This window comes from Notolepis coatsorum (genome assembly GCF_963971535.1).
Source record: "Notolepis coatsorum genome assembly, chromosome: 6".
Taxonomy (NCBI): Eukaryota; Metazoa; Chordata; class Actinopteri; order Aulopiformes; family Paralepididae; genus Notolepis; species Notolepis coatsorum.
The window spans coordinates 76440332-76462812 of record NC_140170.1 but is presented as its reverse complement, the minus strand read 5'-3'; the positions used below and the strand labels follow the sequence as shown (position 1 = coordinate 76462812).

Sequence of the window (22481 nt, the reverse complement as noted above, 5' to 3'; positions counted from 1 at the left end):
ATATTTTTCAAGTTTTAATACTCTTATCAACATGAGAGTCAACAAATGCTTGCTTTATGCAGCCATTTAACACAAAAGGATGACCCTCATGCATTGAAAATGTGCATCAAATTCAAAACGGAGTGATGCACAAAATAATAATTTAAAACAATGAATAAAGTGTGCGTGAAATAATAGGGGAAAGAAAACATTAGGAACTTGTTACATTCACCCACACAGGGGCTGAGGACTCACCCCCCCCCCCCCTCTCTCTCTCTCTCTCTCTCTCTCTCTCTCTCTCTCTCTCTCTCTCTCTCTCTCTCTCACACACACACACACTTTGAGTCAGAAACAAACATAGTATCAATGAGAGGATCAATAATACACAGTGAAGTCTATTTTTTTTTTAAACGCTAAAGTTGCGTTAAAAAAATAGTGGCGTTAAAAGAATTGTGCGTTAATGCGTTAATAACGTGTTAATACCGCGTTAACTTTGACAGCCTTACTGGTTACTATTGTGGCCAGAATAAAATGTAGGCGACATTGTAACTAACCGGTAAACCGATCGTCTTTGCCGTGTAGGTCGATGACTACAATGATGGTGTTGTGCGGATGGAGGAGAACATTAAAATGTGTACGTGTCTGTGTGTCTGTCTCCCAGGTGTCTGTGCTCGTCCCAGCTGACCCTGTCGGAGGACGACGTGCTGAGGATGAAGCTGGAGTTCCAGCAGTGTGTGTCTGTGATGGACCGCTGCCTGGTGCTGCCTCACGCCCTCTGCAGAGTGAAGCTGCACAGCGCGCTGGCCGCCTGGAGGAAGCACGCGGAGCAGCAGGCTCAGCACGCACTCGCACAGGTGGGGCGCTGACACACCTCCCCAGCCCTCCCCAACTCAACTATAACCACCACCCCCCCCCCCCCCCCCCCCCCTCCTAGCTCAAGCCTTTTGTGTCCTCCCTGATCAATCAGTCACCCTTTGTCTCTGACCTCCCCCCCCCCCCCTTTTCAACCCTCTCCATCCCCATGTCTACCCCCTCCTAGCTCACCCCTCCTCCCTCCTTCACTTTCCCAACCCAATCTACCATATCTCTGACCTGGGCACCACCCCTTTTCTCTTACTATAAAGACCTACGTTTTACTTGATTCAGGAGCTCTATGGAAGATACGTAGGCCTGTACACTCCTGGAGTCATCCGCCATAACTCTTGACCTATTTGTACTTTTGATACTCTTCTTTGAGCTAAATAAACCTGTGTTAACTAAGTCTACATTTGACTGAGTACATCTTTGATCCGGCTAAATTCCTCCACAAATGTATCATTGGTGGTCGGTCATCCAGTGAAATGTCATAAAGGACTGTGGTGCACCGGGCACACCTGTGTGGGGAAGGAGAGGGGTGTGTGTCAGAGGATTAACCAGGAAACAAGATAATAACAAAATTGTACCTGTTTATTAACGTAGAGCTACTCTGTATTCACTGGACTATATAGATTTTGAGATACAGTCTCTGTTGATTTTAAGATTTTGCAATAGTTATATTGACAACAGTAATGTACATTTACATTTACGTTGAGTCATTTAGCTGACGCTTATCCAAAGCGACTTACAAATTGTGAACAAGTCAGCAAGAAAACATCTGATTGATCTAAAAGTCTAAAGTTGTGTTCTCCAGAATTGCATGATTATTTTACTTGTTTCAAGCACATATTTGCTTAAAATAATATTTCTTATTTTTGGATAAAGTGGGAAAAATACCAGGAAATGTATTTTATGTTTACTACAGAGCGGAGGGACTGGGAGACTCATGTTACTGACCAAACACTCTATATCAAATGACTGTCGGAATGTAGAGCTATTATTTAGACCACTTATTTGAACAAAACAAACAGCAACACTTACAGCACCTTTTAAGATATCATGAAGATGTTTTTAAGTCTTCTTTTTGCTTTCTAAATCATCTCGTGCACGGTCACTTCCAAGTGGATCATTCACCACTTGAATGAAATCTCATGACGTACTGTACTTTGTGTCTTAAGTGGTCAGAAGCTGTGACCACCACTGCCACGAGTAACGTGATCCATCAGCTGTGGCACAGGCTGACCCCTATTAGTCGAATAGTCGACTAGTCGACTAATCGATCGAAAGGAGCCGTAGTCGACTGCCAACCTCTTAGTCTAATGCAAAAAAAGAAGGAAAAAAAATGTTTTCATTCTTTCCAAAAGAAAAGAGTCCTAGAAGCGTGGCTAACGCTAATGGCACGCATACCAGAGGCTAACTGCCTAAGAAAACAGGTACAGAGGCACTGAAAGAGTGCTCTAGAACTCTAATGAACACACTAGACTAGACAAATATCAAGATGTATCCATCAGTGGACCAACTGCATGCTTTCGCAGAGAACAAGAAGCCTTCCGTCGACTCCTTCAGACCCCCCACAGCCCAAATGGAATGATAAAAAAAAGAAAACAAATTATACCTTTTTTTCTTCATATATATATTTTGTATAATAATAATAATCTTCATTTATGTAGCACCTTTCATACACTGAGTGCAACTCAAAGTGCTTAACAGAGACACGTCTTCTTTAAACAAGGCAAGAAGAAACAACACAAGAAGTCAAGAAAAAACAAGAATACCATAAGGTCCAAATTTTTTTAATAAACTCAAAATAAATAAATGAATGTATGCAAGACATACCCCACGCGAAGGTAAGGAAAAACTCACTAAAACCTAACAATAGGAAAAAATGCACCCCCTTCTCCCTTCTTAGATGTCGGTGATATTAGTGTTGCATGTTGCATTAAAAACAGGCGAACAGTTGGTAAGCATGCACCCATGTGTGTAGTGAAACACAGATGAGTGCATGCGATAGCAACTGAACATTTTGAAAAATGTAATATAGAGCTGATAGTGATAACTGAACATTTTATAAGATTAAAGATAGAACTGATAGCGGCTCTAGTTGAGGCACAGGGGTGCGTCCTCCCGGGACGTTCTACACTCTGGTCATCACTCCGAGACAGCCGAAGACAGGGAGACAGGGGGCGACGCACGACTAATAGTCGACTATCAGCTAATTTTGGCGACTACAAGTCGACTATACAAATCCTTAGTCGGGGACAGCCCTACAGACAACAAACCGCTTCTCGCTCGGTCGATTCCATCACGAGCCGTGTCCTCCATCGCCTCAAAGTCTTCCCTGGTCTTTACTCCCCCGGTCTCTCCAGAGGAAGCCACTGTCCAAGAGGAAACCCGGCGAGACCCGACAGAAGACGGACTCGTCTGACCTGCTGTCCTTCCAGAGGAGGCTGGAGGACAGGATCCAGCTGTTTGAGAAGGAGAAGGAGATGGAGAGCTCCGTCATGGAGGAGGTGAGGGGAGGAAGGAGAGATGGAGAGCTCCGTCATGGAGGAGGTGAGGGGAGGAAGGAGAGATGGAGAGCTCCGTCATGAAGGAGGTGAGGGGAGGAAGGAGAGATGGAGAGCTCCGTCATGGAGGAGGTGAGGGGAGGAAGGAGAGATGGAGAGCTCCGTCATGGAGGAGGTGAGGGGAGGAAGGAGAGATGGAGAGCTCCGTCATGAAGGAGGTGAGGGGAGGAAGGAGAGATGGAGAGCTCCGTCATGGAGGAGGTGAGGGGAGGAAGGAGAGATGGAGAGCTCCGTCATGGAGGAGGTGAGGGGAGGAAGGAGAGATGGAGAGCTCCGTCATGGAGGAGGTGAGGGGAGGAAGGAGAGATGGAGAGCTCCGTCATGGAGGAGGTGAGGGGAGGAAGGAGAGATGGAGAGCTCCGTCATGGAGGAGGTGAGGGGAGGAAGGAGAGATGGAGAGCTCCGTCATGGAGGAGGTGAGGGGAGGAAGGAGAGATGGAGAGCTCCGTCATGGAGGAGGTGAGGGGAGGAAGGAGAGATGGAGAGCTCCGTCATGGAGGAGGTGAGGGGAGGAAGGAGAGATGGAGAGCTCCGTCATGGAGGAGGTGAGGGGAGGAAGGAGAGATGGAGAGCTCCAGTCATGGAGGAGGTGAGGGGAGGAAGGAGAGATGGAGAGCTCCGTCATGGAGGAGGTGAGGGGAGGGAGGAGAGATGGAGAGCTCCGTCATGGAGGAGGTGAGGGGAGGAAGGAGAGATGGAGAGCTCCGTCATGGAGGAGGTGAGGGGAGGAAGGAGAGATGGAGAGCTCCGTCATGGAGGAGGTGAGGGGAGGAAGGAGAGATGGAGAGCTCCAGTCATGGAGGAGGTGAGGGGAGGAAGGAGAGATGGAGAGCTCCGTCATGGAGGAGGTGAGGGGAGGAAGGAGAGATGGAGAGCTCCGTCATGGAGGAGGTGAGGGGAGGAAGGAGAGATGGAGAGCTCCGTCATGGAGGAGGTGAGGGGAGGAAGGAGAGATGGAGAGCTCCGTCATGGAGGAGGTGAGGGGAGGAAGGAGAGATGGAGAGCTCCGTCATGGAGGAGGTGAGGGGAGGAAGGAGAGATGGAGAGCTCCGTCATGGAGGAGGTGAGGGGAGGAAGGAGAGATGGAGAGCTCCGTCATGGAGGAGGTGAGGGGAGGAAGGAGAGATGGAGAGCTCCGTCATGGAGGAGGTGAGGGGAGGAAGGAGAGATGGAGAGCTCCGTCATGGAGGAGGTGAGGGGAGGAAGGAGAGATGGAGAGCTCCGTCATGGAGGAGGTGAGGGGAGGAAGGAGAGATGGAGAGCTCCGTCATGGAGGAGGTAAGGGGAGGAAGGAGAGATGGAGAGCTCCGTCATGGAGGAGGTGAGGGGAGGAAGGAGAGATGGAGAGCTCTGTCATGGAGGAGGTGAGGGGAGGAAGGAGAGATGGAGAGCTCAGTCGTGGAGGAGGTGAGGGGAGGAAGGAGAGATGGAGAGCTCCGTCGTGGAGGAGGTGAGGGGAGGAAGGAGAGATGGAGAGCTCCGTCATGGAGGAGGTGAGGGGAGGAAGGAGAGATGGAGAGCTCCGTCATGGAGGAGGTGAGGGGAGGAAGGAGAGATGGAGAGCTCCGTCATGGAGGAGGTGAGGGGAGGAAGGAGAGATGGAGAGCTCCGTCATGGAGGAGGTGAGGGGAGGAAGGAGAGATGGAGAGCTCCGTCATGGAGGAGGTGAGGGGAGGAAGGAGAGATGGAGAGCTCCGTCATGGAGGAGGTGAGGGGAGGAAGGAGAGATGGAGAGCTCCAGTCATGGAGGAGGTGAGGGGAGGAAGGAGAGATGGAGAGCTCCGTCATGGAGGAGGTGAGGGGAGGAAGGAGAGATGGAGAGCTCCGTCATGGAGGAGGTGAGGGGAGGAAGGAGAGATGGAGAGCTCAGTCATGGAGGAGGTGAGGGGAGGAAGGAGAGATGGAGAGCTCCGTCATGGAGGAGGTGAGGGGAGGAAGGAGAGATGGAGAGCTCCGTCATGGAGGAGGTGAGGGGAGGAAGGAGAGATGGAGAGCTCCGTCATGGAGGAGGTGAGGGGAGGAAGGAGAGATGGAGAGCTCCGTCATGGAGGAGGTGAGGGGAGGAAGGAGAGATGGAGAGCTCCGTCATGGAGGAGGTGAGGGGAGGAAGGAGAGATGGAGAGCTCCGTCATGGAGGAGGTGAGGGGAGGAAGGAGAGATGGAAGGGAGGGAGAAACTCTTTCAATATCAATATCTCTATAAGCCATTTTTAAATGTGATGAATGTGACAAACAGGGGGACTAGTAAGATATCTAGTCTTTATCTGTCCTGCACTATGCACAGGTCAGTTGTGGTGGAATCATTGTATAATCAATATAAGTTTATTAGTAAGACCAGGGTATCTGCGTGCTATTAAAAATGAGATCTGAATATAAAAATATGAGTCAAAATAATCAGTGTAAACAATATAATGAACTCTGAATATAATAGACAAGATATACAATGTAGCACTGCAACCTAGTTGTTTGACGGTGCACTGCGACCCACACGTTGAACCAATGTGGAAGTATCTCGGTCTAGCTGCCACACTCAAAATAACAACAGCCCGTGCAGAAGCATATCTCAGCCTCGAGGGAGAGAACAGGCCCCCAGCCACCTGTTGTCTGTCCAGGGGGGGGGGGGGGGGGGGGCTGTGGGGGAATTGGGACCATTGGCCCTCCTTCGTATGAGATCTGGGCTATTGTCTTGATTGGACAAGGAATGTAGATTATTCCACATGAGAGCGAGAGCCAAATCCTGGGAGCCATCTTGTATTCAGTATTCACAGAGAGTATCTGTATCTGTGTGAAAAGAGTTGAGGATCCCGCTTGAGTGACCTCATCAGCTCTTTTCCATTGTTTTCCAGAGGAGCCGCGCACGCACAAATCATTGGTTTACACAGTGGAATCAGCGCACCCACTGATTCTCTGCCAATGGAAATGGAGACTTGCATGACTCGCCTTTTCCGATCCCCCTGCGCTGCGCAGGGCAACCACATCTTGATTGGGATTGTGATTGTAGAAGGACACGTCACTGTTTGAGATGAACCCGTTCTGAACTTACGCGTTTTAAACCAGGAACCGTGTTTGTGGGGAGTCCACTCATCGCTCCCTTTTGTCTTCAGTAGGCCTTAGAGACGGACACAGAGCAGGGGGGACACAGGAGAGAAGGTTCTTTATTGAGACACTAGGACGGCTGAGAGAGACAGAGTAGGGGGGACACAGGAGAGAAGGTTCTTTATTGAGACACTAGGACGGCTGAGAGAGAGAGACAGATTAGGGGGGACACAGGAGAGAAGGTTCTGTATTGAGACAGTAGAAAGGCTGAGAGGGAGACAGAGTAGGAGAGACACAGGAGAGAAAGTTCTTTATTGAGACACTAGGAAGGCTGAGAGAGAGAGACAGATTAGGGGAGACACAGGAGAGAAGGTTCTGTATTGAGACAGTAGACAGGCTGAGAGGGAGACAGAGTAGGGGAGACACAGGAGAGAAGGTTCTTTATTGAGACAGTAGGACGGCTGAGAGAGAGACAGAGTAGAGGAGACACAGGAGAGAAGGTTCTGTATTGAGACAGTAGAAAGGCTGAGAGGGAGACAGAGTAGGGGAGACACAGGAGAGAAGGTTCTTTATTGAGACAGTAGGACGGCTGAGAGAGAGACAGAGTAGGGGAGACACAGGAGAGAAGGTTCTTTATTGAGACAGTAGGACGGCTGAGAGAGAGAGAGTAGGGGAGACACAGGAGAGAGGGTTCTTTATTGAGACAGTAAAACAACTAAGGGGGAGACACAGGAGAGAAGGTTCTTTATTGAGACAGTAGGAAGGCTGAGAGAGACAGAGTAGGGGAGACACAGGAGAGAAGGTTCTTTATTGAGACACTAGGACGGCTGAGAGAGAGACAGAGTAGGGGAGACACAGGAGAGGGGGTTCTTTATTAAGACAGTATGTGTGTGAAAGGAGGGGGAAATCATGCCATTGCTTAACACTTTGGTTACCACTTGTTAACATGGTAAAACGTGGTTGAATGCCGGCACCCACTTCAATGATAGTGTTGTGAACGCATAATCTCTGTCTTAAATTATGGCTATGTGTCTAATCTGCCCGTCGTTTATCAATGACTTGTTTGCAGTCAACATTGTCGAAACGGATAGTTTTTTAATCGGTTCATTTCCGTTTTTATAGCATTTTGAAAAGCCCTAGTTTTTCAGGAAAATATATACCAGATTCCGTGATAAACGGCATTTACTGGAATATTCTGGCATACACAAAAAACGTTGTCATTTTTCGGCCTATTTATGAATAATTTTCAAATAAACGCTAGATTATCGATAGTATATGTGTACTTATGCACGCTATAGAAGCGATCTGAAAAATATATTCTCATTTCCTGATCAGCGAGCACACACTCACAGCCACACACACACATAGGGCACACGTTGATATATAGGTCAAAATAGATCCGATTACCCCAAGACTGGTAAAATAAATTGCTTACCTCATATCAGATGTTCTCCAAGAAGATTATTCCAATTCCTGATCGCCATTCCAAATATCGATCGTGTTTATTGATTCAGCGTTGGGTACTGGAAATACATAATCCACGCTGTTCTGAGGGTCGGCGAAGACTTGGATCTCTTCAAATGCCTCCCCGGAGAGTAACATGAGGCTGGACCGCCCCCCCCCGTCCCCCCCCCACATCAGTCTAAACCAATGGGGTGCAGTTACACAGGGAGAGACGATAGGGGGCGGTATTTTCCCAATTGAGCTCAGAGAGAGTCTGCAACACTAGCGTGAGGCTCGATTGATGAAATATGAATTCAAATCGCTAATAAAAAAAAATACGACAAACAAACGCTATATGTCGTTGGTGGCACTCAACTGGCGGCATGAACTAATGACAACGCGTCCCTGGCACTCAAAGTGTTAAGGATAGTAATTGATTGAACGATTTACCTCTCAGTGGGCCTAATAATAGATCTTTCTATTATTCTAGTATTCTATTATTCTTTCTTTATTGAGACAGTGGGAAGGCTGAGAGAGAGACAGAGTAGGGGAGACACGGGATAGAAGGTTCTTTATTGAGACAGAGCAGGGGAGACACAGGAGAGAAGGTTCAGGTGGGATCTGATCCCAGACCAGCAGGGGTACATGTGGTTCCAGGGGCAAAGGACAGAAGGTTTTGGTGGGATCTGATCCCAGGCCAGCAGGAGTACATGTGGTTCCAGATGCGAGGGGTGTAACCACTACACCATCTCTGGGCACTGTCATTTGGGGAAGGAAAATGACTCATATAATAATCATTTGAAAGTTCTTAGAATTATGTCCTATGTCTTCACGAATTAAACCAAAGTATTTTTTTGAGGTGAAGCAAGCTTAAGCCTGCTTAAGATACTTCTGTGAATAATGTATTGTAAGCTCAATTGTTGACCTTTTTCAAATACAGTCAATACAGTGAAGCAGTCACTATAAGTAGCATCTGGCTTCAACCTAGGGGATTGCTCTGAGGACACTTTGTTTATTCAGTTGTGAAAATATTTAAGTCTAATGTTTTGTCTTTAAACCTTACAGGTTAACCGTCTGTAGTGTGGTAGTGAAAGGGTTAACCTTCTGTAGTGTGGTAGTGAACAGGTTAACCCTTTGTCCCGTGGCAGTGAAATGGTTAACCTTCTGTAGCGTCTCAGTGAAAGGGTTAACCATTCTGTAGTGTGGTAGCGAAAGGGTTAATATGGTCTCCAATGACTTAAGAAGTGCCAATGTGACTGAACCTCCCTCCCTCCCTCCTCGCCCGTCCAGGTGCTGGAGGAGATGCGGAGGGAGCGGGCGGGCGAGCTGCGCTCTCAGGCGGACAGCCTGGCCACGCAGATGGCCGCCCTGCACTACCAGAAGGCGGAGAGGAGGAGCAAGGTGCTGGAGACCTCCCGGGCCATGCTCGCCCTGCACAGCCTGGTCACGCAGCAGCTCCGGGAAGGGAAGGGCCTGCTGGGAGCACCAGACATGGCCCAGAGCATCCAGAGCCACTGCTCGGTAAGGTTTCTGCTCGACGGGCGTCGTACCTCTGTACAAGGGAAGGATGTGCCGACAACAGACGATCTGTATCGGCCGATTTGGGCTTTCAAAAGCACAGTCGCAGTCGGTAGGAATCATCCCTCTGGACCACAACTGGAAATCAGTGCAAAGTAGATGTGTCACTATCAGGACTACAGGCTGCATCGAAGAGCAAAGATCGTAGCAGACATTTTGACTTGTAATATCCAGACTCGTGGAAAATGCTATAAGATAAGATATTCCTTTATTGATCCCCATCATAGCAGGAGGGGGGAGGTACAGGTATGGGCAGGGTAATAGTAGAAAAAACATAAATATAGGCAATACAATTTTATCTGAATATGAGAATAAACTATATAATTAACTCAGAATTTAGAAATATGAGAAAAATATACAGTGTAAACAAAGGTGCAGATGAGGGTCTATACATGTACTGTATATATAATGCACTCGAATACAGAATAGCCTAAGTTTTTCAACAAACGACATGAGATCAGTCATGCTATGACGTGACGTACTGTGGTCACAGGCACGTGGCAGAAAACCCTATCATATATCAGTTTACTATTGTTATTATACAAGCTTAGTTTTATTAACAGTTTAGTCTGTTAATAAAGAGAGCAATAGAAAGAAGTGACTCCGTCAACATACTGTCGTTCCTACTGGAACGTAACCCAGCCGGTCCCGCCGCCCTCGTCAAACCCAGCCGCGCTCTAATCTCTTCTTCATGTGTCCCTCTGACACGACCACTGCAGGGGCTGGAGGAGGCCGACCAGCAGCTCCAGAGAGAGAGGACGGAGCTGGAGTGTCTGGAGACGGCCAAGCAGCCTAGAAACAAGGCCGCCAGAGACCCGGACTCTGACGAGGAGGAGGAGAAGGAGGAGGCGAGGCTGTTCCAGGTGCAGAGGGACTACCGGATGGCCACTATCCTCCAGGAGGCGCTCTCCAAGCGGGGTCGGGTTTCCACGCTGATGGCCGAGAGGTACGTCGGGCCGGTCTGCAGCCCAGGGTCGATCCAGGAAGGCTCTGTGTTTCTTTTATCGGTCTTTTATCATATTGTGATTAAATGACGATGTTGTGATTTTTCTGATAACTGTAATGCAATGATTCTGTTTGAAATGAATGAAAAGAAAATGGGACTAATATGACTTTCAGGGATGATTGTTTAAAATGTACAGATATTTAATATCACCCTTTACCATGCAGGTCAATGTGATTATCGTCAAGTTTAATGTTTTTTTTGCATCATGTAGTAGGTAGATATGGTGATTTATATATATATGAACATAAAACACATAATGTATTCCATATGGTCCAGCCTCAGTTGCAGCTGTCTCTCTCCCCCTCGTAGGCTGCAGGAGTGGACTGCCCGGCGACAGGCTATGGAGGACCTGAAGGAACAGTTGGAACTCAAGAGACTGTATGCCACCTGCGACCAGGTCTGGCTCCACCCATATGCCCCCTTATTAAAGGGCCACTTCACCAAAAAACAATGCTGATTTATTCTACACATAATCTCACACACATTAAAAAACTCTAAACCATTTTTGCACACATTCATTTAGTTTGACAGTTATGAGTATATGAATGCGTTGAATCCGTGTTTTGTGTTCATTACAGCTCAACCAAATGATAGGTCGCAGTCCCTATATGACATGGTATTGCTATTTTCTCATCTACATAATTTCCTGGAGCTGTAATCAACACAACACAACACAAGGATTCAATGTCCCGGTTCGAGCCCAGCTCTCCACATTGTTTTCAGTTTGGCTGGTCGTCCGTACTAATACAATTGGCAGTATTAGGGGGAGGGAAAACTGATGGGTGGGGATCGGACGTTGTGGACAGCGACTCCTACAGGTCGGTTGGTGCGCCTGTGCAGTAGAATCAAGAAGCGATGGGGGCGGCGCCCCTCCAAACGCAGACCCCTGACGCTGAAGGATCGCGCTGCGCAGGTGAAAAGATGCGACGGCTGCTACCTCGAGTATCGGAGGGGACTCGTGCTATGTATGGCTTTGTCCACATTGCAGCCGGCTTGTGGGAGGCATGAAACCGCGTTCGAGATAGGGGAGAGTTGAATTGGATGATACGAAATTGGGATGGGAGAAAAATAGAAAATGGGAGAAAAAGTGGATCAAAAAAGGATTCAATGTCCCCAATGACATCACTGGTGGCCATATTTTCTCTAAATAACTGTCAAAGAGAGTTTTTGGATGTGTGTGTGCGATTATGTGGAAAAGAAAAAAATCTGCATTGTTTTTTGGTGAACTGGCCCTTTAACTAAACACATGCGCTGCATTCTGATTAGCACATCTCCTCCCCTCGTTGTCTTCTTTAGTGAGCCATAGTCACTTCTTTAGTGAGCCATAGTCACTTCTTTAGTGAGCCATAGTCACTTCTTTAGTGAGCCATAGTCACTTCTTTAGTGAGCCCTGGTCACTTCTTTAGTGAGCCATAGTCACTTCTTTAGTGAGCCATAGTCACTTCTTTAGTGAGCCATAGTCACTTCTTTAGTGAGCCCTGGTCACTTCTTTAGTGACCCCCGGTCACTTCTTTAGTGAGCCCCGGTCACTCTGATGTCTTCTTTAGTGAGCCCTGTTCACTTCTTTAGTGAGCCCCGGTCACTCTGATGTCTTCTTTAGTGAGCCCTGGTCACTTCTTTAGTGAGCCCCGGTCACTCTGATGTCTTCTTTAGTGAGCCCTGTTCACTTCTTTAGTGAGCCCTGGTCACTTCTTTAGTGAGCCCTGTTCACCCTCTGATGTCTTCTTTAGTGAGCCCTGTTCACCCTCTGATGTCCTCTTTAGTGAGCCCTGGTCACTTCTTTAGTGAGCCCTGTTCACCCTCTGATGTCTTCTTTAGTGAGCCCTGTTCACCCTCTGATGTCTTCTTTAGTGAGCCCTGTTCACCCTCTGATGTCTTCTTTAGTGAGCCCTGGTCACTTCTTTAGTGAGCCCTGTTCACCCTCTGATGTCCTCTTTAGTGAGCCCTGGTCACTTCTTTAGTGAGCCCTGGTCACTTCTTTAGTGAGCCCCGGTCACTCTGATGTCTTCTTTAGTGAGCCCTGGTCACTTCTTTAGTGAGCCCTGGTCACTTCTTTAGTGAGCCCTGTTCACTTCTTTAGTGAGCCCTGGTCACTTCTTTAGTGAGCCCTGTTCACTTCTTTAGTGAGCCCTGGTCACTTCTTTAGTGAGCCCTGTTCACTTCTTTAGTGAGCCCTGGTCACTTCTTTAGTGAGCCCTGTTCACTTCTTTAGTGAGCCCTGGTCACTTCTTTAGTGAGCCCTGGTCACTTCTTTAGTGAGCCCTGTTCACTTCTTTAGTGAGCCCTGGTCACTTCTTTAGTGAGCCCTGTTCACTTCTTTAGTGAGCCCTGGTCACTTCTTTAGTGAGCCCTGTTCACTTCTTTAGTGAGCCCTGGTCACTTCTTTAGTGAGCCCTGTTCACTTCTTTAGTGAGCCCTGGTCACTTCTTTCGTGAGCCCTGGTCACTTCTTTAGTGAGCCCTGGTCACTTCTTTAGTGAGCCCTGGTCACTTCTTTAGTGAGCCCTGGTCACTTCTTTAGTGAGCCCTGGTCACCCTCTGATGTCTAATGAGCCCTGGTCACTTCTTTAGTGAGCCCTGGTCACTTCTTTAGTGAGCCCTGGTCACTTCTTTAGTGAGCCCTGGTCACTTATTTTTTTTTTTTTTTTTACTTTGACCAGTCAGCTGGTTCTTTTTAGCGTTTATCGCTTTTTCTGGTCAAGCATGACCGACAGAAACAGGTTGAATAGGATATAGATCGGGGGAAAGACACTCTGAGAAAATACGGCGAGTCCGGGAGTCGAACTCGTGTACCCCAGATCCGTGACGCGCACGGTTGTCCCCGACGCCGAAATAGCGCCGAGATACGCGGTGAGCTACTGGAGCTCCCCTCCCTGGTCACTTCTTTAGTGAGCCCTGTTCACTCTGATGTCTTCTTTAGTGAGCCCTGTTCACCCTCTGATGTCTTCTTTAGTGAGCTCTGGTCACTTCTTTAGTGAGCCATGGTCACTTCTTTAGTGAGCCCTGTTCACTCTGATGTCTTCTTTAGTGAGCCCTGGTCACTTCTTTAGTGAGCCCTGGTCACTTCTTTCGTGAGCCCTGTTCACTTCTTTAGTGAGCCCTGGTCACTTCTTTCGTGAGCCCTGGTCACTTCTTTAGTGAGCCATGGTCACTTCTTTAGTGAGCCCTGTTCACTCTGATGTCTTCTTTAGTGAGCCCTGGTCACTTCTTTAGTGAGCCATGGTCACTTCTTTAGTGAGCCCTGTTCACTCTGATGTCTTCTTTAGTTAGCCCTGGTCACTTCTTTAGTGAGCCCTGGTCACTTCTTTAGTGAGCCCTGGTCACTTCTTTAGTGAGCCCTGGTCACTTCTTTAGTGAGCCCTGGTCACTTCTTTAGTGAGCCCTGTTCACTTCTTTAGTGAGCCCTGGTCACTTCTTTAGTGAGCCCTGTTCACTTCTTTAGTGAGCCCTGGTCACTTCTTTAGTGAGCCCTGGTCACTTCTTTCGTGAGCCCTGGTCACTTCTTTAGTGAGCCATGGTCACTTCTTTAGTGAGCCCTGTTCACTCTGATGTCTTCTTTAGTGAGCCCTGGTCACTTCTTTAGTGAGCCCTGTTCACTCTGATGTCTTCTTTAGTGAGCCCTGGTCACTTCTTTAGTGAGCCCTGTTCACTCTGATGTCTTCTTTAGTGAGCCCTGGTCACTTCTTTAGTGAGCCCTGGTCACTTCTTTAGTGAGCCCTGTTCACTCTGATGTCTTCTTTAGTGAGCCCTGGTCACTTCTTTAGTGAGCCCTGGTCACTTCTTTCGTGAGCCCTGGTCAGAAACCCTCTGCTTCTCTGCAAGGGAAGAAGGGCAACCTGGTCACCTTTAAATAGTGTAGCATATGAACATAATAATTTATATATATACAAATAAATATATATATAAACTGAAAATTACCTAAAGGCTACTCATTTCTATGCAGGATTATTAGCCATCATCACTGTTGATTCTGTGCATGCTCATTGTGGGATACACGTCATGGTCATTGTAACTGAGGGGTACAATTCCCTGACTGTATTGATAAGTATGGTATCATTAAACCACTACCGCTTTATGTACTTTAACTACTGGCCATACAGTACACAATATCTAAATATGATGAACACTTTCCCACCATGAAACCAGGTCCACACAAAGGTAATAATCAAATATTTAATATATAGCAAAAGGTACATATAATATTCACCATTACATTTATGATTTGAATGCTCTTGTAAGGCAAATGAGTACTCGTAGGCAAATCAACACTGAATGTCCAATCTCTGGTTACGCAGGAAGCAAGTATACAACCTGGCTCTTAGGGAATTATATCTATGGTCACTTAATGATTATAGCTGGATATACTGTAGGGGTCCTGCCGGTTGTAAGCCAGTAGGGGGGGTAGGAGAGCCGTCGGCCGTATCCCGTCTGGTCAACGATGTCTAGAGAGACTTCACGTACAGAAGACAGTGCAGTAGAATCTTGATCCACAGATGAATAATAATAATAATAATTCATTTAATTTATATAGCGCTTCTCAATAACCCGAAGTCGCTGACAGTAGTCGGGAGCAGGGGTACAAACAAAGAGGCGAAAGCAAAGAAACAAAACAAAACAACAAAGAAACAAAAACAAAGGAACATGAGACCATGGGGGGAACGGGGGAGACAGCCTGATGGCACAAAAAAAAGACTAGAGACATATCGATCAGGTTGGAGGGGAGGGGGGGGTTTAGGGGTGGGGGGGGTTGAAGGCAAGGGAGAACAGGTGGGTTTTGAGGCGAGCTTTGAAGGTGGAGAGTGTAGGGGAGTCTCTGATGGACTGGGGGAGGGAGTTCCAGAGTCGGGGTGCAGTGCGAGAGAAGGCCCGATCTCCGAAGTTTTTGAGCTTGGATGTCGGGACAGTGAGGGAGGCAGTGGAGGAGGACCGGAGGGAACGGGTTGGGCAGTAGGGGAGAAGGAGATCAGTCAGGTAGGGGGGGGCCAGGCTGTGGAGGGCTTTGAAGGTGAGGAGTAGTGTTTTAAAGTTAATGCGGTGTTTGATGGGGAGCCAGTGGAGGGAGTGGAGGACAGGAGTGATGTGTTCGCGGGACCGGGTGTTAGTGAGGAGGCGGGCGGCTGAATTTTGGACCATTTGCAGTTTATGGAGGGAGCGGGAGGTGATACCAGTGAGGAGGGAGTTGCAGTAGTCCAGGCGGGAGGAGATGAAGGCGTGAATGAGGGATTCAGCAGCGGGGGGGGAGAGGCAGTGACGGATTTTTGCGATGTTGCGGAGGTGAAAGTAGGATGTTTTGACGATGGAGCGGACGTGGGGGTCAAATGAGAGGGTGGGGTCAAGGAGGACACCAAGGTTGCGGACTAGGGGGGAGGGGGTGATGGTGGAGTCGTTGATGGTGAGTGTGATGGGTCCGGATCTGGTGAGGGTGGTTTTGGTGCCAATGATGAGGAGTTCAGTCTTGTCACCTTGGCTCTCTTGTAGGCTGTAGCTGTAGCTGTAGCTCCACAGTGAAGAAGAAGCGAGGCGACCTCAGTCTGGTCTGAGCGCCGTCTCACCTTGACTCCTTTCGGGGTAGATCCAACACTCACCGGTGTTGGCGATTATCCGCTCCACAAATCAAAGTACCAAAGCAAAGGCCATGTAAATATATATTCCATGCCGCATAGGGCTCAGCAGTCGTCGGGTAGGTAATCCAATGTACAGGTCCACTCGGTCCTCGCCTAGAACTCCTCGGATGAAAGCACCACGTGTGGTCTGCCCAACCTGGTTAAGACTCTAGATAACACGAGGAAGCGATGGGGGTGCTGCTCACTTTAGAACTCTAACCGCACGATGCACCATACATAATAGACTATTATTACTTAATAGAAATACGGTGCCAAACTCTGGCAATTCAGCTATTAATTCGCACGAGGTCTCACTGCTATTCTAAGGCCAAACAGGCCATACTACACCGCACGCGGTATCGTGGGGTGAGGCTTCACGTTCTGTTACTTAGTTGGGTAGAAGGGTAAAGGACTAAGAAGAATTCTACATTTCTTGCGCCATATTTATATGCACAGTGGACAAATAGTGCCACTCTGCTTTCGGTAGCCGTATTCCTGCGCGGAGCCGGGGCTAGTAAGGGCATGTCTCGTCGGTACCTTTGAACTTGAACGCCAGAATGAACTATTATGGGCTGTAGTAGAATAAAGGAATATTCCGTGTATATGTACAAGGAATATACAAGGGATATCAAACGATATACAAATACTATTCAATATATATCCATAAATAAATATATATATTCGGTTTAATCTGATCCTTCACAACAGCCGCCCCCTAATTAGTCCCACCTAATTAGCTAAGCAGAGACAGATTAACCGCACTGTCCACTACTCAATGTCCGCTGTAAGGGTCAGTCAACTCACAAAGTCATAGGGTCATGGTCGTCATCGATAGTATCGGGGAGCCTTGGCAGTTCTATTAGCCTCGCCACGGGTCGGGTGTAAGTCCGTCCTTGGACGAGCACTTCAGCTGCTCGGACCTTTCCATCGGCACCGGTGATCACTTTGCTTACGCGGCCAGCCGGCCACATAGCTCGGGGTAGTGACTGGTCGATAATCATGACGACTGTTCCTTCTGTCAAGTTGTCTCTCTCTTTTACCCACTTCTGGCGGGTCTGTAGAGACGGTAGGTAGTGGAGTAGGAAGCTGTTCCAAAACTTGTCAGCCAGTACTTGACTGTACCTCCACATTCTTCGGCCGTTCGCTTCTTCAGGCCTGTACATTGTCTGTGGTAGCGCGGGGTCCAGCCGCCCCATCAAGAGGGTGTTGGGGGTGACTGGGTCGACATCTGCTACATCACTTGAGACGTAACCGAGGGGCTTTGAGTTCAATACTCCCTCGATCTCCGTGAGGACTGTCATTAGGACTTCTTCCGCCACGGTCTGGGCCCCAAGCACGGCGTACAGGGCTGTCTTTATGGAACGTACTTCTCGTTCCCAGGTTCCACCGAAGTGAGGTGCGTTCGGGGGATTAAACTGGAAGTCAATCTGGGATGGAGCGAGGTGGGTCTTAAGTTCTGGGCCCATAGCTTGGAAGCTCTCTCTCAGCTCTCTTTCTCCGCCTTTGAAGTTTGTCCCGTGATCAGACAACAATGTAGACGGTTTTCCTTTCCGTGATGTGAATCTTCGGAAGGCCATAAGGAATGAGTCTGTGCTCATGGTTGGGAGGAGTTCGATATGTATCGCTCTGGTGGTCATGCATTTGAATACAATACCCCACCGCTTCTCGGTTCCTCTTCCTCTCTTTATATACAGCGGGCCGAAACAGTCCATACCGGTGGAGTGAAAGGGCTTGTCGCCGAGTCGGAGGCGACAGGGAGGTAGGTCAGCCATCCGGGGTATACTGGGCTGCGCGCGCCACTTACGGCAGTCTAGACAGGTTCGCTGGAAGCGCCGCACTGCTTCTCTCCCTTGCAGTATTCAATAACGACGTCTGATCTCCGCGAAGACTCTCTCTGCCCCTGCGTGGTGCACATCCTCGTCGTATTTCTTTATGATCAGCTCTGTGACCTTATGTCGGCTGTTCAAGACTATCGGGTACTTAACGTCATCCGGTAGGTCTGGGGCTCTCCGCAGACGACCACCCACTCTGATGAGATTATGGGCGTCGCTCTCGGGGGCTAGGTGGAGCAGTCTGCTGTCTGATGGGACGGGCTTTGCTCCCTGTAGACAGGTTAGCTCATCGGGGAACGAGTCTCTCTGGGCTCGTTGTAGTAGAAGGAGTTCTGCTTCTTCGTAGTCAGCTGCTGAAATGTCAGTTGTGGGCTGAACCTCTGGGTGGTGCCACAGAAATGTCTTTAGCTGCGCACTCTCTAGGGTGAGGCAATCGTCTAGAACCGGGTCTGTGGGGACGAGTGTGTGTGTCAACCCACAGAACATAGGTTTCTTGTTCTCTGCCTCCTCTTTACTCGCCTCCCGTGGGGTGGGTGTAGGCCACTCTTCTTCTGGGAGCTTGAGGAACTCTGGCCCGTCACTGTAGAGGTTGTGACGGGTGAGGTCATCCAGGGACATTCCCCGGGTGATGACGTCAGCTGGGTTGTGTTTGGTGTCCACATACCTCCAGCTGGTTACTTCTGTTAACTCTTGAATCTCGGTGACTCTGACTCCCACGAAGACCTTGTATCTGCACGAATCAGACCGGATCCATGTGAGTACGGTCGTGGAGTCTGACCACAAGATTGTTCTTTGCACCGGGATGGTGAGTTCACGTTGGATTAACGTGGCGAGCTGCGCTCCTGCTAGGGCTGCGCAGAGCTCTAGACGCGGGATAGATTGTTGCTTGCGTGGGGCTATTCTTGAGCGAGCCAGGATGAAAGCAGTATGTATTTCTCCTCCCTCCTCTCGGGCACGCAAGTAAGCCACCGAACCGTAGGCTACTTCGGAGGCGTCGCTGAATACGTGCAGGTCGATCTTGCATGTCTCTGGCCTCACTGTGGGTGGGAAGTAGCTGCGGCGTATATTAACACCTGGGAGTGAGCGGAGTTCCGTCTCCCACTCTCTCCATGTGGATGCAAGGTGTTCGGGTATGGGATCGTCCCAGCCCTGGTCTTTGTCCCATAGCGCTCTTACAATCATCTTTGCCCTGGTGGTGTAAGGTAGAATACATCCCAACGGGTCATATTGTCTGGCGAGTGTTCTGTATACACTCCGTCTGGTGGTCGGTATTGCCGTCGACCTTCCCTGCTCCTTGGTCAGGGGTTTGTGTCTATAATGGAGCGAGTCTGTTTTGAAGCGCCAGACTAGTCCTAGTGTCATTTCTTGGGCTTCTCCTGGGATGGTCGCCATCCAGGTGTCGCTGCTCGCGGCCTTATCCTCGGGGGAGAGGCTGCGCAGTACTTGCGGGTCGCTGCTGGACCACTGCCTGAGATCAAAGCCGCCTTTGATCAGGGAGGCGCGGAGCTTGAGTAGGAGAGCCTCGGCTTCTTCTGGCGTCGAGACGCTTTGTAAACAGTTGTCCACGTAGAAACTATTTGTCACACTTTGTTGGACCTCTTCATCTGCTGCTGGGTCCTCTGCGACGTGCTTTTGCAGTGCAAACGTAGCACAGCATGGGCTGCATGTGGTTCCGAAAGGGAGGACTTCCCATTGATAGATGGCTGGGTGCTCATCTCCGAACCTCTCTCTCCATAGGAACCGCAGCAGGGGCTTGTCCTCCTCCACTAGTCTCACCTGCAGGAACATCCCTTTGATGTCGCCGCTGATAGCCACCTTGTCCTGGCGGAAGCGTAGTAGCACGCCTAGTAGGGAGGGGCCGAGTGTTGGGCCGGCCAAGAGTTCTTTATTCAGATTTTGTGATCCGATCTGGTAGCTGCAGTTAAACACAATGCGATCCTTGCCGTTGTGGTGGACCTTGTGGTGCGGCACGTACCATGATTCGGTCGTCTGATCGGCCTCTTTAATGTCAATTTTCTTTATGTGTCCCGCTGTGATTAATTTGTTAATCTCAGCGCGGTACACAGCTTCTTGAGCGGGGTCTTTGGCTAGGCGCCGTTCTGTGTTCAATAGATACCGCTCCGTCGCCTCTTTTGTAGCGCGAAAGGTGGGCATTCCCTCTCGCCTCAGGAGTGGAGTTGCGTATCTCATCACTCCGTTGACGTTGACTCTCTTTGTCCCGTGCTCGAGGAGGGCTATAGCGTAGATATCTTCCTTAGAACGAATGTCTTTCTTTTCGTTCTTAAAGGGCATTGTCTCTAGTGTCCATAGCCTCTCGACATGCTGCAGGAGTGTGGTGTCTCCTTCTGTCGCTCTGGAGTGGAGGCAGCTAGTGGCTGCTGTTCGGTTAAGAGACTTGGCGAGGGGGCCTTGTAATGTCCATCCTAGGCGGGTCTCGACTGCTGCAGGACAACCTCTGGGTCCTGTATGGACCCGGTCTATCGGGACTATGAGGTCTGCATGGTCGGAGCCTATCAGCAGGGTCGGGGTGGCGCCGTCTATGAGCGGGATAGGGAGTTGACGCAGGTGCACATATTTATCCATCAGCTTGGCGATGGGGTAGGTGTACTGCGATAGTCCTATTTCTTGGCTGGTGAAAGCATTAGTAATCCTATACCGTCTCTCGGGCTGCCCGCTTGCTGCGATAGTGAAGGAGACATTCTCGCCCTTTATCGTCTTTAGATCTCTTCTTATTGTCCGAATCGTCATCTGGTTCTCGCTCCCCCGCAGCCCCAGCTGGGCCGCGGCGGACGCGAGGAGAAGGGTCTTCTCTGACCCGTCATCAAGGACGGCGTAAGTGTCCATGACCTTATCTTGGTAACTCAGTGTTACACGGACCACCTTTAAGAGCACCTGGGCACCGCTGCTGCTAGCGGGGTCAATGTACATAACGCTTGCCTTTGTGCTGCTGGATGGTGCAGGCTTTCTTTTGTTACTGTCGTGTAGGACATCCAGATGGGCTCCGTCACACCGACTACACCTCTTCTTTAGGCGGCACTCGGCTGCCATGTGACTGCGCGCACATCGGTAACAGCGCCTGTTGGACTTTATCCAGTGACTCACTTCTTCAGCGGTCATCTTCTTGAACTGGTCACATTGTGACAACCAGTGTTCCTTCTCGCAGTACGGGCACACCATCTTCCACTTCTCTTTCATCGAGGGGGTACTGTGGTTCTTGCTGCTCGGTACTGATTCTGATTGGTGCATGACAGTCACCGATCTTCGGCCATCGTTTACTCTCCTAGGTCCCTCTCTGGAGCTGGGTGTGCTCCGCACGAACGTATCCAGCCGTAGGCTGCTGACTTCTCTCGCCAGGAAGTCGGCTAGGTCTAGGAGGGATGGCTCGGGACCGTTAGGATCACGGTGGTCTCTTTGCCGCCTGAAGCGCTCCTGTCGGGCGGGCGGCAGCTTCTCTAAAATCCTCTCGACGTTCGAGTTTGCGTATAGTTCGTGCATACCCTTTTCTCGTTGCGCCCCCAGCATCCCTACCAGGGATTGTACTTTGATAGACAGGTCGTCTAGTGAGCGATTGTCTGTTGCTGGGGGTAGGCGGTCAATATGCCTTATCTCTTGTATTACGTAATCCCATATACGTCCATATCTTTGGTCTAGTGCTGCTAGAGCCGCGGTGTATGGGGTAGTAGAGGTGGCATAGGCCAGCGTTATGTTGTGCGCTCTGGGCACTTTCAGGTGCTTCAATAGGATTGCGTACTTGTGGCGTTCATCAGCTACATCCACCATCATTGTCTCTAAGCACATCCGTAGCTCCGTGTACTGTGCTCGGTTCTCATGGGTGAAGTCTGGAAACGTCGGTGTGCCGATGTATGACGCCATGGATGGCTGGCACATCGGTGAGCGTTGGAAGAGAGGCCTCCTGGGCGAGTCTCTTCTTACGCCTCTCGGTGGGCTGGTACTGGCAGGGTACCATGGCCCGCTGGTCCAGGTGCTATTCCTCGGGACTGGTCGTGCGTCATGCTCACCCGTGAATCGAGTCGGGGGTCTGTAGCGCAGAGCCGCGGGGGTATAGCCTGGGCTGTACTGGACCTCCTGGTCCTGTGGAGTAATGTGCTGCTGTCGGGCTTGACTCTCCTCTTCTCCCTCTTCTTCTTCTGCCAGGTCATCTAGATCCTGTAGTCGTCTATTTAGCCTCTCCGCGGTGTCCGCCGTTCCTTCCTTGTAGCTGGGTCTCCCTTGGACCGGTCGGGGAAGGAGTTCGGAGGGGGGTGTAGACTCTCTCTGGTGGTCGAGTTCAAGGTCGCCTGCTCGGTCAGGGGAGGGTGCCCTTGACACGTGTCTTGACGAGGCCCTGGAACCCCTTGTGGAGGGAGGGGGTGTTGCCCTGGTGATCAGCTGCTCCATTAGCTGCGCTTGTAGTCTGTCGCGCTCGGCTTGTAGTCTGTCGCGCTCGCCTTGTAGTCTGTCGCGCTCGGCGTCGCGCTTGGTGAGATCTGCTTCTCTTTGGGCACCGGCAGCGGCACGCTGGGTGTCGGCCCGGTCTCTTGCCATATTCTCTTCCGTCTGAAGGCGTCTCAGCTCCAGACGTAT

At 49.7% G+C, this 22481-nt stretch overlaps 1 protein-coding gene across 1 annotated transcript in view; it reads left to right on the top strand.

Annotated features, from left to right (window-relative positions):
- LOC311230310 (limbin-like) overlaps window positions 1-22481 on the top strand; it is an 87367-nt gene that overhangs the window by 28280 nt on the left and 36606 nt on the right. The window contains exons 16-20 of the mRNA XM_084316548.1: window positions 641-833; window positions 3201-3344; window positions 9170-9400; window positions 10177-10403; window positions 10773-10860. Of these exons, the coding sequence (XP_084172674.1) occupies window positions 641-833; window positions 3201-3344; window positions 9170-9400; window positions 10177-10403; window positions 10773-10860 (883 nt within the window). The remainder of the gene's footprint in view (window positions 1-640; window positions 834-3200; window positions 3345-9169; window positions 9401-10176; window positions 10404-10772; window positions 10861-22481) is intronic.